The sequence below is a fragment of the Urocampus carinirostris genome, chromosome 11 (assembly GCF_059441175.1).
Source record: "Urocampus carinirostris isolate Australia breed hairy pipefish chromosome 11, RoL_Ucar_1.0, whole genome shotgun sequence".
In the NCBI taxonomy this organism is placed as follows: domain Eukaryota; kingdom Metazoa; phylum Chordata; class Actinopteri; order Syngnathiformes; family Syngnathidae; genus Urocampus; species Urocampus carinirostris.
This window is the reverse complement of record NC_142359.1, coordinates 28,078,165-28,094,852: the sequence shown is the minus strand read 5'-3', so window position 1 is coordinate 28,094,852 and position 16,688 is coordinate 28,078,165. Positions and strand designations below refer to the sequence as shown.

The 16,688-nt window shown below is 37.8% G+C and overlaps 1 protein-coding gene across 1 annotated transcript in view; it reads right to left on the bottom strand.

The window, feature by feature from the left end:
• Window positions 1-16,688, bottom strand: part of LOC148356997 (adhesion G protein-coupled receptor L3-like) — a 282,571-nt gene that overhangs the window by 70,353 nt on the left and 195,530 nt on the right. The window contains exons 13-16 of the mRNA XM_088348691.1: window positions 10,667-10,850; window positions 7,734-7,856; window positions 4,422-4,627; window positions 2,431-2,607 (exon numbers count right to left, since the gene is read on the bottom strand). Of these exons, the coding sequence (XP_088204817.1) occupies window positions 2,431-2,607; window positions 4,422-4,627; window positions 7,734-7,856; window positions 10,667-10,850 (690 nt within the window). The remainder of the gene's footprint in view (window positions 1-2,430; window positions 2,608-4,421; window positions 4,628-7,733; window positions 7,857-10,666; window positions 10,851-16,688) is intronic.

Below are 16,688 nucleotides of genomic sequence, written 5' to 3'. Positions count from 1 at the left end.
ATTTTTTCTGCATTGAAAGCTGCTTTTCAAACCTCACTTTTGAAATTCAAACGCTCCTTTTGTGACCATTTGTGAAGACGCCTCTTTGAAATCCACTCTGGATATAATATAAAGCGGTTAGCATGAGCCCCGGTGGGAGAAAACGGCTCTACCTCAAAGCGTCGCTCTTCTCCTCGAACCAGTAAGTCTAAATCAGAGGCACATCCCGGCGGATGATGGAGGGGGCGATATTTGGGGAGCATCCATCACTGTCGGTGCAAGAGTACCTTCGGCGCTGTGGCGGTGGAGCGAGGCGGCCACGCCAAAGGACAGTCAAGGTTGTCTTTGTTTGCACGTACGGTGGCGATGACAAGAAGGTTAGAACGGCGAGAGCTACGCCGATCGCCGGTGCCGTCCCGACAGCTGCCCCGCCCGTCATAAATCGGTGGACTGGGTCACTCGGCGCCTGGGTGTATATCTAGCCGGAACCGGCAGATTTACGCCCTGCCAATTGGATTGGCTTCATGCTGAGAGAGAGCCTTTGCGCTATTAAAAGATGAATTCTGTTTCAACAGTGCTTAGCTCCAAAAATGCCTCCTAGTGTCAAGAACCAGACCCGGATCAGGACCCAAATGCGTGACGTTTCTCACACAAGCCTTTTATTTTACGGTAAATGGCGAGTCGTGTACGTTAGGCAGCAGTCTGGTCTGGAATGATGGGAAGCCATAGGCCGACGAGATCGATACCAATTGCCCAAGCAGATATGGGGCAGATGGGTCGATACCGGGCAGGACGGGACAGACAGGATTTGAATCAGAACAGGATATCGAAATTAAACACGACAAACTAAACGGGAACGAAACTGGAAACATATATTAAAATACAGGACAGACATAATTGATATCAAAACAGGATATCGAAATTAAACAGGACAAACTGGACAGGAACAAAACTGGAAACCGATATAAAACAGGAAAAAATAAACGGGAACCATACCGGACATGAAATACAAACAGGAAACAGGACTGAGTCAAATCCCACGTCTTGCGGGGCAGATATTCGTTGACTGACAAAGGAAGAGTTAGAGCACTGAGCTTAAATAGAAGGAAAGCCAATGTGTCAACGAGCTGCAGCTGGCGCCACACGGGCGGGGCCAATTGGGCGCTATGGCAACCGTGACATCTAGAAGTTTAAATCATCAGATATGGGGAAGTCAAGGAATAAGGCATAACATATTTAGGATTAAAAAAAAATGGCATTGTACTTTATTACAGTTACAGAAAAAATACATAATCAAATTACAGGTATATCTAGTTAAAATAAGAGTTGCTCTACAACATAGGTGTCAAACTTACGGCCTGGCGTACAATAATATCCGGCCTGTTATATACATTTACATACATCTACTATAATGGCCCAGGTCTATCAAACACTACTCAAACTACAGATCCCACAATGAAGCGCTTCTGATGCTGCCGCAAGACTTCCCGAAAATGTTCCCGCATCAGTCGAGTTAGCTGTAGCCTGACGAGCACAGACACTTTTAAAACTATCTACTGAAAAACAACACGTCGCCCAGTTGTAAAAGAAGACCGATAGGTGGATTAATAGTGGGTCTTTAGTGTCAGGAAGCGGATACGCAACGCCCAGGGGAAGAAGTTCTATCCATCACGATGTAATAGAAGGCTTAACGGAGAAAAGCAGGGTGATGTTTCTGTTACTGTAGATTACTCGGATGCTAAACCCTCACAATGGCCGAATAAAATGTTGATTCGGAAAATAAAGCCTTTCAAAATCAAGGAGAGGCTGAATATTTGTTAACTGACATTGCTGTCCATTTTTGGCAATCATCTCAATTTGGCCCAAATGAGTGAACTATGCACTAATGCTATTAGTGTGGCAATATATTACCGTTATTTTTTGCAATTTGTGTTGGGCAGGGCATATTATAAATGATTTAAGATTAATTCTGAATATTTCAAAACTATTCACTATACTTCAGATGCTATTTTCTTGCCATCATGTGGACGTTACTGGGAAAATACTTTTAACTTCCTTTAGCATGTGTAGAAGTCCAATTTTGTTGGTGATAGAAAGCATCTTCCTTTGTCTTTTGGTGCTTTTGTGAGTCCGGAGCGATTTGTTGACATAATGGCTTTTAGAGAAACTCATTGAAAACTATTTGCATACATAACGTAGGTTTGTTGAGCAGTTTTACATAGATGTACAACTTAGATCTCAATGCTATTGACGCCCAAGCGGACACAGGCAGAAAAGTGTCAGGGCGACTGTTTAGCTAATCAGAATGCAGAACACAATGAATGATTGAAATGCGCGAAGTAGCAAAACTGCAAAAAGTAAACAGTGAGGGATTACTGTATTTCTGTTTCCTAGTGAATAAACAAAACAGAATATTCTCATTCAGAGGTACAAACGTTCCCAAAGTCCTACCTTTACATCTACGTGTGCCATGAGGACGGCGAAGTTGGTGAGGTGCGTGCAGGAACAGGTGGTGTGTGTCATGTTGCCGCCCAGCAGGCGGCAGTCTTGCGTGGACCAGTAGCCGGTCATGGTGCGCTTGGAGTAGCTCCAGAATGAGCAGTTGGGATTAAAGTTCTGTTCAGATTGCTGCCAGGAGTTAGAAGGTAAAAACAACCATTACAAAAATGCCACTGCCATATTCGTTTTTAAATGCAAGTTTGAACATCAGAGCAGCCAAATATTGAAAATCATACTGTAGATTGGAAAAATGTCAATTTTTTTTTTCTTAGTCACTTTTAAGAGTGCCATTTTTATAGCTTTGATGCTATTACTGCATACAACTAAATAGCTAAATAGTTATTAATACTTAACTTTGTAATAGTTGTAATTATACCTGTATTTGTAAAAATCAACATTTTTAATACAAAAATGAACATAAGCTGTCAGAGCCCGAACAATCGGAGGACCCAGACGTGTAACGTTTTCACACAAGCTTTATTTTACGGAACTAGGGAAGTCATGCGTGTGAACACAAACGGCAGTAATTCGGAGATCGCTGCCGCGGGAGAACAGGAAGCCAGAGGCAGGCGTGATCCAAACCGTACAGGACAGACAGGATCGATACCAGATACGGGATAAACGAGCAGATACCGGACAGGACGGAACAGACGGGATCTATACCAGATACGGGATAAACGAGCAGATACCAGACAGGACGGAAGAGACGGGATCGATACCTGATACAGGATACACGAGCAAGATACCGGACAGGAAGGAGCAGACGGGATCGATACTGGATACACGAGCAAGATACCGGACAGGACGGGAAAGACGGGATCAATACCGGATACAGGAGCAAGATACTGGACAGGACAGACAGGATCGATACCGAATACTGGATACTGGAGCAAGATACCGGACAGGACGGGACAGACGGGATTGATACCAGATACTGGTAGCACGAGCAAGATACCGGACAGGACGGGACAGACGGAACGAAAGCGGATACTGTATACTGGAGCAAAATACCGGATAGGACGGGACAGACGGGATTGATGCCAGATACTGGAGCAAGATACCGGACAGGACGGGGCAGACGGGGTCAACACCGGATACTGGATACACAAGCAGGATACTGGACAGAGTCCAACTACACGTCTTGCAAGTGCAGAAGTTCGTTGACGGACTAACAAGGAGTGAATGAGAGCACTGAGTTTAAATTGGAGGGGATCCAATCAGGCAACGAGCAACAGCTGGCACCAAACGAGTGGGCCCAAGTGAGGGCAATGGCCCACCGTGACATAAGCAGATTTTGAATATGCATATTTATTAATTTTCAAATAGTTTTTCGGCTCAGGCTGGTGAAGTGTGCCACAATGACGAGCCCGAAACGGACTGCACTGAGTGGACACAATCCAGCATGCCCATTCAAATGTTTCAGAAAGCGACGGTCGAAAGAGCACATTTTTTTGGGACCTGTCTCCTTTCTTTTTTAACATTTTGTCCACCAAAGAGTGAACAGCACTCATGCGGCCAAAATCTATTTTCCCTTATCGCATACTTCTGCAAGCAGTGACCAGAAATGGACCTTTTTGTACACAAAGGTTAATGGTTGTATATTAATAGATTTGAGCAATGATTGATCAGTTGAAATATATCGCTGAGCACATTTGCACAAAATTGGCTGCAACAGGACTTAAAAACTGAATCACGGCAGTGAAAGTGCATAATTTTAAGCAGTATACCACTAGGGATGTGGATGACAAAAAAAGGCATTAAGTTTGATCTCATTATCACACTATTTTTATTCTATAACACATTGTTGATGTTATTATTGAACCGGGCCGTGATGATATTGACATTAAACTGGTCTATGGTAAAGAAGGGTGGAGACCGCTGTTTTCTATTAAATCTACGGACGATTCTTAGTATTTGGTAGCTCTGAAGTGTTTTGAGAGTACCTTTAGATGTCTGATGGTAAAGATGACGGGGTCGGAGAGGTACACTTTATTGGTGTCCTTGTTGATGGCGGCGGTGATCACCGGAGAGTTGACGATGACTGAGTAATTGGCGGCTATGGCGTCTCCACCAAACTTGATGCTAGCATTCTCCGTGGACAAGTAGGCCCCAATGTGTTTGTAGAGCACGAAGGCGATGCGGATTTCGCCTGCGAGGGGCCCACAAAAATTCAACATTCATGTCAAGGCTGCCATCTACAAGAGATCAGTTCGTCTTTAAGGCTCTTTCCCAATTTGATATTCAAAGAAAACTGGGAGAAACTGTTTACGACTACTTCTTTAAAATTCTGATGTACATATTGGTCAATGGGATTGAACAAACAGGATTTCAGTTGTAGGACAAAAAAGTTACCTATATTGCAATCCCTCACTGCATCCCAATTTGTACTTCGGGGCCTCATCGCATCCCAGGTCGAAAAAAGATCCCCGATTGCCTGAAGTGAACTGTACTTGTGTGCCCCCGATACATTATCCTCTACTACAGGGACCGAGAGAGAACATTTGTGTCATGCGTGGCGGCATGAACAGCATCCGTGTGGCCATGATCCATTATCTGTGGTCAACTATTACTATTAAGTTAACGGATTTTTGCATATCTGGCCCCTATTAAATGCAATACACAAGGGATTACAGTATAACAACATATATTCGAAACATTTCCACCATGTATCAAGAAATAGTTTTTGGAATATAATACCAGACAAACAAAAAAAAAAAACTCTAAAAGTAACCCAAATTGGGTCGACAATTGGCCAAACGAAAATACATACATAAAATATTTTGAACAATGGAACCCCTTTTCAAGTTTTTTTAGGGAGGTTTTCAACACTAGAACACAATTGTGCTTTTCGTTTGGTATAAAGAAAAACATGGGGGATTACGACAAAAATTATACTTTTTAAGGGCCAATTTAAATAAATAAACAGACATGGAGGGCTTTAAAATTGGTGTGATCATTTTTGTGGGGTATCTCGAATAAAATGACAAAATGTAATCTTCAAAAGTTTTATCTTGGTGTTTTTCGGTCACATAATTACATTTATCTTAAATTTTGTACACAATTTAATTTTTTTTTTAACCTGTGCTCTTTTGAACATAACGACCATTTTTTAGGTATGTTTTTGTATAACCGAGTCGGTTGTGGGTTGCATTTTGTAATAAGTGAGAATAATTTTTTTTATGTCTCACTTTTTCTTTTTTTTTATATGCAAAACAATCTAAAAAGCAGGGTCATATTAACTCTGAAAACAGAGAAGTTCACGTTTGACCCAAATTGGGTGATTTAAGGCTATTTTGAACGTGGATGCTTTATATTTGTATCCCAGAAAGAAAACACAAACCCCAAAACTGTCAGAACCAGAACAGGAGGAGAACCCAGATCTGTAACGTTTCTCAAACAAGCTTTATTTTATGGGTATGGGGCAGTCACGTTAATACAAACGCCAGTGATTAGGCGATCGCTGGGAGGAAGAAGTAAGGCAGATGTCCGGTGTGGAACAACAGGAAGCAAGAGGCCGACGAGATCAATACCAAAATCTGGAGACTGGAGTCTGATATCAAACAGGACGAGATAGACGGGAATGATACCCGATACTGGAGATTGTAGCAAGGTATCAAACAGGATGACACAGACGGGGTCGATACTAAACACTGGAGACTGGAGTCACATATCAAACAGGATGAGATAGACGGGATCGATACCGGACAGGATACACAAGCACTATACCGGACAGACAGTCAAAACACACGTCTTGCGGGTATAAAGGTTCGTTGATGGACTGACAAAGGGTGAGTGAGAGCACTGAGCTTAAATAGGAGGGAAGCCAATCAGCAATGGGCAAACGTGACAAAAACCTTGTGAGATGTGCAGATAAAGCGCTGGAGTTACGGCCAGGCTCATCGAACTTATTTTGTAAGTTGACATCAGAAAAGATAGAAAGACATTTTTGCCCCGACAAAAATCTATTTGAAATAACACGTTAGTGCGACCGCTCGTACATAAGGCCTAATGAAAAAGAGAGCCCATTTTCCTTGTAGATCATCTCCCACCCAGGCTCATTCATATTCACTGGCCAGCTCCTCCCCTCCATGGCACTTTTCTGCAGCAGTGTTACCCCCCGCCGAGGTTTCGATCGCTCAGCGAGATGAAAGCAAAACAATTTGGGTCATATAACACTGCATGGCGGCCAGAAATATATCCGCCAGAGCTGACGGCGTCAGAGGCGGAGGACTTTTTTTTTTTTTTTTATCCCGCTGAGTGGCGACTGCATTTGAATTGAACGTGTTCTAAAAATGGAATTGTTCTAGCTACTTTTGCACATCGTTAGCGACGGGTGGACCTTGCCAGTCGATTCCCAGTTCAATCACCGGGTACGTTTACATGAAGTCGATACAGCGATACCTTGGAACATGAAAATTATTTGTTCATGATTGGTGTTTGAACACTATATTGTTCGAGCACCAGCATTGTTTCCATATAAGCAAATTAGAGTTATTTGTATACCTTTGCATTCTATAATACCCATATTATCCTTTTTTTCTTGCAGTGTTGGTACGTATTAGAGGTAAAATCGTGTCTAAAATGTGAATCATTACTTTGGGTTCGCAGGCTTATATATATATATATATATATATATATATATATATATACACACACACATATATATATATATATATATACATACACACATTCATACATACATACATACATTCATACATATATATATATATATATATATATATATATATATATATATATATATATATATATATATATATATATATATATATATATATATATATATATATATATATATATATATCCCTCACATATATATATATATATATATAGTCTTCCTTGGAGCAAATATTCCACCGGAAAAATAACATAAATGGGCCGCATCACTGAATAAGCCGCAGGGGTGAACGTTTGGGAAAAAAGTAGGGGCTTATAGTCCGGAATTTACGGTGTATATATAAAAAAAAAAATAAAATATATATATATATATATATATATATATATATATATATATATATATATATATATATATATATATGCTCTTTCATTCACAAACATTGCACGAATATGATAACTTAAGGCCATCTCAAAGTACGATGTTTTAAATATATTTATGCATTTTTTCCTGATTGTATTTTAGCTTTGTTTCCCTTTAAAGTTTTTAGTATATATGTACCTTGGAGTGCCAAGTCTATCCTGGTTGTAGACCAAAAAAGACAATCCAATTCAATACTTGCCATTTCTTCCATGTTGCTTCAGGGTGTTGGCCGACAGGTGAATGGAGCTGCCCTGGCCTCCCGTTTGAGGAAATTTTAAATTGGGTAAATTCCCGTCAGTACTCATCCGTGCCACCTCCAACTCTGCAAACACAATTAAATCAATTATTTAAGAAATTAGGCAAAGCAGGCCATTGTGATTGCAGAGAGATCTATTTCGCTAAAAGTAAAGTGATACCCTGGTTCTCGACCATATATATTGGAGTACCAAAACATTTTTTTGCCAATCCAAATGAATGGTACTTATTTTTTATAAATAAATAAATAAATATATATATATATATATATATATATATATATATATATATATATATATATATATATATATATATATATATATATATATATATATATATATATATATATATATATATATATATATAATTTAATCTCTTATCTCAGAATTCTACACAAAATACTCCATTATGACAATGTGAAAAAGTTTTTTTTTTTTACCTTTTATATGTATATGTATATGCATGGAGAGAACATGGTAGCTGGAATTGAACCCATGGGGTTGCGCCCTAACCACCCATCCACCATGCCGCCTTAAGATTAATCATAATAAAGATAATAAATATTCTTGTCATGATATACTTTTTATTTTATAAATCATTTAAGACAAGAGCTTAAACAAAAAAACAAGAAAAAAAAATTAATGGTACATATATAGAACATAGTATAGTATAATAGTATAGAACATCACTAGCTGCTGATGACTTTGCCCAGAATGCTAGCCAAGTTAGCATTATTATTATGCTTCCTCTTTTTAGTTAATTGACAATAACATATTCAATTAACAAGTACAGTGATACCTCGGGACTTGACCATAAGCTGGTCGGGATCAGTGTTAGAACACCTAACGTAGTATTACCAGTATTCCGATGAGGATATTTCTTTCTTCAACTCGATTGTTTTTTTCACTATTTCTTGGGACCAGTTTTCATCGGAAAAAAAGGCAACAAATGGCACTAAATCAATTATCAACATCCGACTCACGATTTTTTCAAAAGCCAAGACGGGCGCTCATCTCACTCGGCCATGTGTTCAGTTGTGTTCGAGTATTCAAGTTCCGATTTTTTACTCAAATACCCCAAGCAAAATGACTAAATTTTTTTTCGAATATAGAATCATTCGAGTACCTATGTATCACTGTAAATGGATAAGAAGTGGCAGTAATAAGTGATGTTTTAACGTAAGGCACGAACAGCGAATATAAGAAGGGTGAAGCCTGGTAAACATGTCGCCGGCTCGTAATTAACAAGCGTACCACCACGAGATGTAAAGTCTCCCTCGGCTCGAGACGCTGTCGTCTTATTCACCCTCCGAACAAGAGCGGATTCGCCCTAATACCCGCATGAATTGCACGACGGATATAATAAAATCCATTTTATTAATTTGCCTCACGCTTGCTTCCTTACAAGAGACAAGGCCTATGTTTTATATTTTAATGTTACCGTGGGAGCAGTGGAAGACGATGATGCAATCTTTTTGTTGTGGAAGATTCTACGTAGAAATTTTATTTTATCTAAAGGTCGACACATGTAATGATATTTTTCTTATTTTCCTATAGTTCTAAGTTATTTTACAAGAAAATTATCAAACAATTGTACTAATTTTACTTTTTTTTTACTTATACAATGCTTTTAAATTTTTTACCAGGAAAATAATTGTATTTGTTTTGTGTTTTTTTATCATTACTATATACTTTGAATTTATTCTACTTGAAATTAATAAATCATTTTATCAATTTTATGTATATATTTTTTTTTCATTTTACTGGACACATATAAAACAATCATGCTTATTTTTTTTATTACAGTACTTCGCTCAATACCCTTCTTTTGTATTCTTTTTGATCGATCATATTTTGGACTGCTTTTACGTAGAAAGAAATTATTACTCTTTCCGTGTATTTTTGTTATTATAGTATATTTTAAACTTATTATATATATGTATATGGGCAGCATGGCAGCGCAGTGGTTAGCGCATGTGCGGCACAGTTCATGTCTTGGGAACCTCCTGCGTGGGTTCAAATCCAGCTCCAGACTTCCTGTGCGGAGTTTGTATGTTCTCCCCGTGCCTCCGGGCACTCCGGTTTCCTCCCACATTCCAAAAACATGCATTTCAGGTGAATTGGCCGGTCTAAATTGTCCCAAGGTGTGAATGAGCGAGTGAGTTGTCTGTCCCGGTGTGCCCTGCGATTGGCTGGCAACCAGTTCAGGGTGTCCCCTGCCCACTGCCCGATGATTGCTGGGATGGGCTCCAGCACCCCCGCGACCCTACTGAGGATAAGCGGTGTAGCTAATGAGATGAGATATATATGTATATGCCAATTACCAATGGTTAATAAAGAAACATTTGGAAAATCAGTTGATAGATTGTTTAAAATGTCTTCCTCTACTCAAATATTGACGTTTTGTACGGATAGAAAAATAGTTTACAAAACAACAGAATATTCTATACATATTTGCAGGTGTGTGGCATACGAGCACATGTATGCCACACACCTGCAAATATTTTATTATTAATTTCGGAAAAAAAAGAGAGGCAACATGTGAGAATGCGAGGACTTTGTTGGATGTTGATTTCTTGTACATTGGACGTTTTTATACGCTTTGTTTTCGGTGTCTGAAAAGTGCTATATAAATACATTTGGATTAGAATCAAAATTACCTCGTGCATCAAAATATGGTCTCCAAGTGTCTATTACAAGTTTGTCTCGAGATCAAGAGGAAATTTAATTAAACATTTGCAATAAATTAACACGCGGTGTGGCGCATATATTGCACGACACAACAACTCAATTATCTTATTGTTTCGTTGCTGCAGCCCTCTTATAAAATCCAAATTGAAAATATGAGGCATCCATCGGAGGTTTGTAGGATACTCACGTATATTGTCGGTATTTTCCTGCACTATGTCTGTCTTGAGCAGGTTGTCGGCCAATACGAAGGCTCCCTGCTCAACTGTATCCAGCAGTGTGGTGGCGGCCCTCAGCTGATCGCCTGTGCTCAGTTGGCGCCACGCTGCCTGTGCCTGCGGCTGAAGCAGGTTGTTCACCGTCTCCACCATAGCCTGCCAGGAGTTGGAGTTACAAGGATAATTGGTCAAAGGTTTCACATTTTCTATCATTAACTTTCAAATCAGGTTAACCGATTCCTGGAAGTCTCATGTGATAGCTGATAGCAAGTTTAACGTTTGGTAGACATTTAAAATAAAGACAGAACACGTCAATGGGTTTTCAACTTGAGAGGAAAACAGGGAAATATGACTTCAGAAAGTCAAAAAACGCAAAACTTTTATTAACGACCTTTCCCAAGCTGTTTCTGTTATTACAGACTAGGTTGAACAAGCAGATCTGCCCTAAAGGGTGTGGAAATCAAACAACAACATAATAAACCATTAGTGACAATGATGTAATAATTAAAACAACAAACAAGAGTGTGCAATAATACTCAAAATAAAAAACTGTCATCCTATGAAATCTCATTTGCATTTGTCCAATATTAAAACATAATATACATATTATTTCCCCTTTTTTATTTAACTGAAACAAAAACAAACAAACTTCAGTATTATAAGCATTACCAAGCAGGGTGACTCAGCCTCACTCATGTGCCAATCTGCAACCCAATTGTCCTAACTAGAAGATTAGGTGTTGATAGGAAGGCACCAAGAAAGGAGAGTCATAGCAACCTAGCAGGTTAGCTCACGTCTTCTTTCTAATCGCTAAACTCTCTGAGAGGCCTCATATAACAACGCCCTGTTTTGGATGGTCTTAAGGGTCACTTAATAAAATGTGAGCTTTTGATTGTAAGTTTTTAACTTCTGCTGTTGAGCAAGCCAAACATGTCAGCTCGTCCACCCTTGGAGTATGTAAAACAACTTATATATGCACATGGTCCCCTACAAGGTGTTACTGCTCATGATCGGTCCACTCCGCTCAGACCTGGCATATCAAATGCCCACAATTTCAGGTACCAAAAGATGTGGTGCAAACATCTTGGACAATTAAAAAAAAATACAACAAAAATATGTGACTTAAAATGGGCGGTGTGTGTGTTATTAACTGGCATACCTGATTGCAAGCAGGAAACCTGAGAATAGCATGAGCAGGGTTGGGTAGGGTTACTTTAACATGATTACACTCAATTACTTTTGGATTACTCCAATACCAAATATGCTAATAAAATACAGAATAAACTAAATATGAATAAAATTATGACTCACAACACGTGGTAAGCTTTCTCTCCTGGCTTTGATCTCTTTGATCTCTGGCAAAACTAACATAAAATTTGACAGAAACAAAATGAAAATAAATCCAAACCGCTTGCCAACATCATTTTTGCTGTTCCATGTATTCCGTTACTCCCCAAGCCTGCACAAAATTTTGTAATTTTATTCATATTTACTTTCTTTTGTCTTTTATTTGCATATTTGGTATTGGAGTAATCCAAAAGTAATTGAAAGTAATCAAGTTAAAGTAACCCTACCCAACCCTGCGCATGAGCAACCAAGATCATTTGAATCAGTAATCACTAATCTAATCCCCTAAACTAATTTATTCTTTCAGTCCTGTTCATCTTGGAAGTTCAAGGGCACTTCTGGCTATAGCATGAAGCATGGTTGAAATGAATTGTATAATCACAACTAAATAAATGAAGTTGTGTAATTATGAACAAATAAATGAAGTTATACAAGTCTGATAAATTAAGTTGTAAAGACACCTAAAATTACAGTAGACCATGATATATTGTAATATTAGAACCACCCTTTTAGCATTATTCAGAACTTGTTTGTTTCAGGTGGGGGTGTTCTTTTTATTTATTTCTTAAATTGTGCTATTCATAGTATGAATACTAACCTTAATGGGGCAGCAATCCATGTTAGCATTAGCAACTAAATGTTGTAGCATTTGTACAGTGATACCTCAATATTTGAACAATTCTATATTTGAACGATACTGTATTCAAACAAAGAGTTTGGGACGTTTTTATATCAGTGTTTTAACAAAAAAACAAACCCTGACACAGCAGGTGAAGTGAGATGAGCTGCCACCTTGGCTACTTATTTTGAGAGAGATTGCCATCAGTCTTGGAGATGTATTCCGACTCTGCTTTAAACACCCTTTTCCCCAAAAAAAGAATGGGTTGGAAAAACATTCTTGAGAAAATAAAGAAGAGAAGATCGTTGGGGACAACAGTCACAATGAATTAGGAAATGATTACCAAATCTAAGATTTTTATGTTTTGAGCTTCAAAATTTACCTGAAATCTATCAAAAAGGTAGGTTTTTTTAAAAAGTAATTAGTAATAGATACTCTTTCAAAAAGGAACTGAGTTAGTAACTGAAATACTTTTCAGAAAATGTAAGTAGTTACCAGGGAAAATAACAATTTGTGTCACTTCAAAGATGAGTTAATAGTCAAATAATTTGACATGGCCGGATCTTTCGGGTCGCAAATGGCTCTTCTGGTTTTTGCGTAGCTTTAATCCCTACATTATTAATGATTATGTAACATTATGCACAGAATGACTTAAAAAGCAGCATAAATAAACAAAAAAGACAAAAAAGTAAAATAAACTAACTAAACAAAAAATACTATCTATCTATCTACCTTGGTCATATCCCTCAAGAGGGGTGGCAGACAGCAAGACACACACACATACAATAACAAAGAAAATAAATGGAAATAAATAGCAAAAAAAAACACACACAAAAAAATTTGGACCATTGCCAACCCAATTGCCCAAACACCCAAAAAAGTTAGGCACCTCGGCACACAAGTTGGTCATGCTTTCGTCTCTCCAGATGAAACGGGACACCAGAAAGCGGCCATGTCACTCGGGTCAGGGTGACACAACACACTCTTTTGTTCAACAACAGGGCCCGACAGCTTTCACTGGTTTACCCCTGCCGCATCATACGGGTGCCCAGCCCATCCTTAAGAACGCGTCCTCAATCCCACTATCCTTTCACAACACCTCTCCACTCCTTTCTATCACCGACAAGAGCTCTAGCTTTTATTATATTTAGACCTCTTTCCTCATGAAATACACTAACAACAATTAAAAAAAGATAAAATAACAAAAAAACATAACTTTCAGTTTTTATACAAACACATTAACATTAACACAGAGTCCCCCACTCAAAAATGCATATTAACCAATTATAAGAGAATAAAGGTGTCCCGGAGGAACCCAGATGTTTCTTTCGTTTAACAAAACAAGTCGGGTACTGTCAAAACTCACCCCTCATTTGCTTTTTCTTTCGTCACATTCCTATAAACTATATTAGTAATTGCTATCTAACTATATAATAGTCACTATTTTGAATAGTGATTTGATCTAAAAAGACGTGATGTTTACAGAGAGCAGAAAACTGCACTGCTAAACACAGCGTCAGATTTGTGAGGGCAAGGCACTTTTGGCGTTCTACAGCCAAAGTAACGCACCGCTTTTGTACGCTAGTAACTGTAGCGGCATTGTAACGGCCTGAAAAAAAATAATTAGTTAGATTAACCTGTTACTGAAAAAAGAATGCTGTTATGTAACTGTGTTGTTTGTCAGGGCGTTATTCCCAAAACTCATGGCAACAAATAAAGTTTCAAAACGCCGAATGTATCACACTATTGGATTGTTTAGAAAATTAAAGAAAAAAAACTTTTTGCCACATTTTAAGATTTATCGTCACAGCAACTACTATATAAATAAATGCGTATTCCACAATGAAATCGCTCCAGGCTCCTTTCCTTTGTTGCTTTGATCAGGCATTTACAGTGGTACCTCTACTTACAAATGTCTCTACACACAAACGTTTCAGGTTACAAAGTACCTGAACGGAAAAATATTGCCTCTAAATACAGAAGTGTTTCAGGACACCAAGTCAAAAATACAGTACAGTATGCACTGTTATTAGCCGCACTTAGTTTCCCCAACGTAAAATAACGGTCTGCGTGTATCCCAACATGCTCTTCGGGTCACCGTCACAGTTAAGAGTTCAAAGATGAGAAGGAGGGGTTCCGGCATGATGGCAGGGAAGAGGACGCAGCTATCATTTAATCAGCCCAAATTAAAGATATTTCAGCAACATTCCATGAAGTCTCGTAATTTGTGAAAGGAATCATTTAGAAAAAGTGTTGACAAGTTGGGCTATTGTTTACTATGATGTCCGCCTTGTGTGTTTCTGACAGATAGTGAAAAACAGGCAAAAACATCTGTTATTAGATCAGTTTTTTAAAAAACGCGAGGCAAAAAGGTAGATACATATCTTTTATTATTTCTTTTATTCTTTGTTGGTTTGTTTCAAATTATTTGCCTCTCGTTTTATGTTTATTGAGTGTTAACCGAAACATCACGTATTTGTTTCATGTTCTGATGCTCTTTTATGATTTAATAAAACAATTTACTGTACTTTTATGTTACTGTAAACTGATTATCACATTTACATTCAAATTGCGTCCCTACCTACGAAGATTTCGGATTACCAAATTTCCTCCAGAACGAATTAAGTTCATAAGTAGACGTACCTCTGTTTTATGATTGTGATTTTAACAGAAAAATATAGAATGAGTAGATTATTTTTTCTGTTAAAAAGCTTAAAAAATATCTATAAATGTAAGATAATAATACACATAAAGAGTATAATTATTTGATAATCTGGTAGTAATAAGGGTTACAAATATATTTAACTAAGAATAGTCATACACAAAACAAGTCAACTTATTTGATCATATCCCAGTAAAAACATTTTAAATCATGGGAAAAAAATGAGTACAAATAATTGGGAATTTTTCTAGAAAAAAATAAATAAACATATAGTAAAATATTATGTTAAATACAATGAGAAAATAATAATAAAAATAAACAAGTACAAATATTTGATCATTTCCATGTTAAAAGGTTTGGCATATGGAACGAAAATAAAACAAGTTTAAATAGTTACTAAATTTATAGTATAAAGGATTAAAACTATATAAGAAATAAATGAATATTTTTTAGAAAAAAAAAGAAGGAATAAGTTATTTGTATTACAAAATAAAACACATATAATACATAATATGAAGATACATATGTTTAATATTTCTTTCGTAAAAACATAATAAAAAAGAAAGAAATAATGCACAAATGACTTTACTTTGTTGATAATGTTCTGATAAAAAAAGTTTAAATATAGTTATAGACGTCCTTTTTAGTAAAAATGATTACAAATTGAGTAAAATAAGAAAAAAAAATCACAAAGTAATTACAATAATTGATCATTTTCTTTCCATCTTAAAACTGGATTGCTTTAGAAGTACTACATTTTAGCATAAAGAACAAAATGTTTGATACAGTTTTTTGGTGGACAGGGCATCAGTTTGCTCAACCGTCACACGAAAATCGTTAAAAACGAGCAACCTGTCTCAAATAAACGCCAGCTAGTCTTTGGTGAGAAAATCCCTGCAGGTTTCTTTCCATTGCTGCTTTGATCAGGCATTTACTACAATTCTGCTTTATCAAGTTTGACTTCATCCCCTTTTCCCACGTCATTTCACAAAGTCGCTTTCATAACGCGGTGATTTCCCCCCCAAAAAAGAAAAGAAAAGAAAAACGTTGAATGAGCAAAAAGGAGCTCTTTCTTCCCCCTGACACGGAATCGGTCGGCCTATTGGAATGAACAGAGTGAGCTCCACCAATTAGCATTCGACGCTCGGATATCGCCAATGGCATTTTTAAATCTTTAATGGCTCTTAATTTTTCATCTTGTCTTGCAAATGTTCCGGTTTGTTCCCCCGCTTTAGCCCGCCACGGCATTGTTGTTAGCCGATTAAAGCCGGGCGTAATGGCCGCTCGCTGGCATTAACGAGCGACGGCGGTAAATAGCCGCTTCCTTCTCTAGCCGCCTCGCCGTAGCATTTTTCACCCCGGTGCC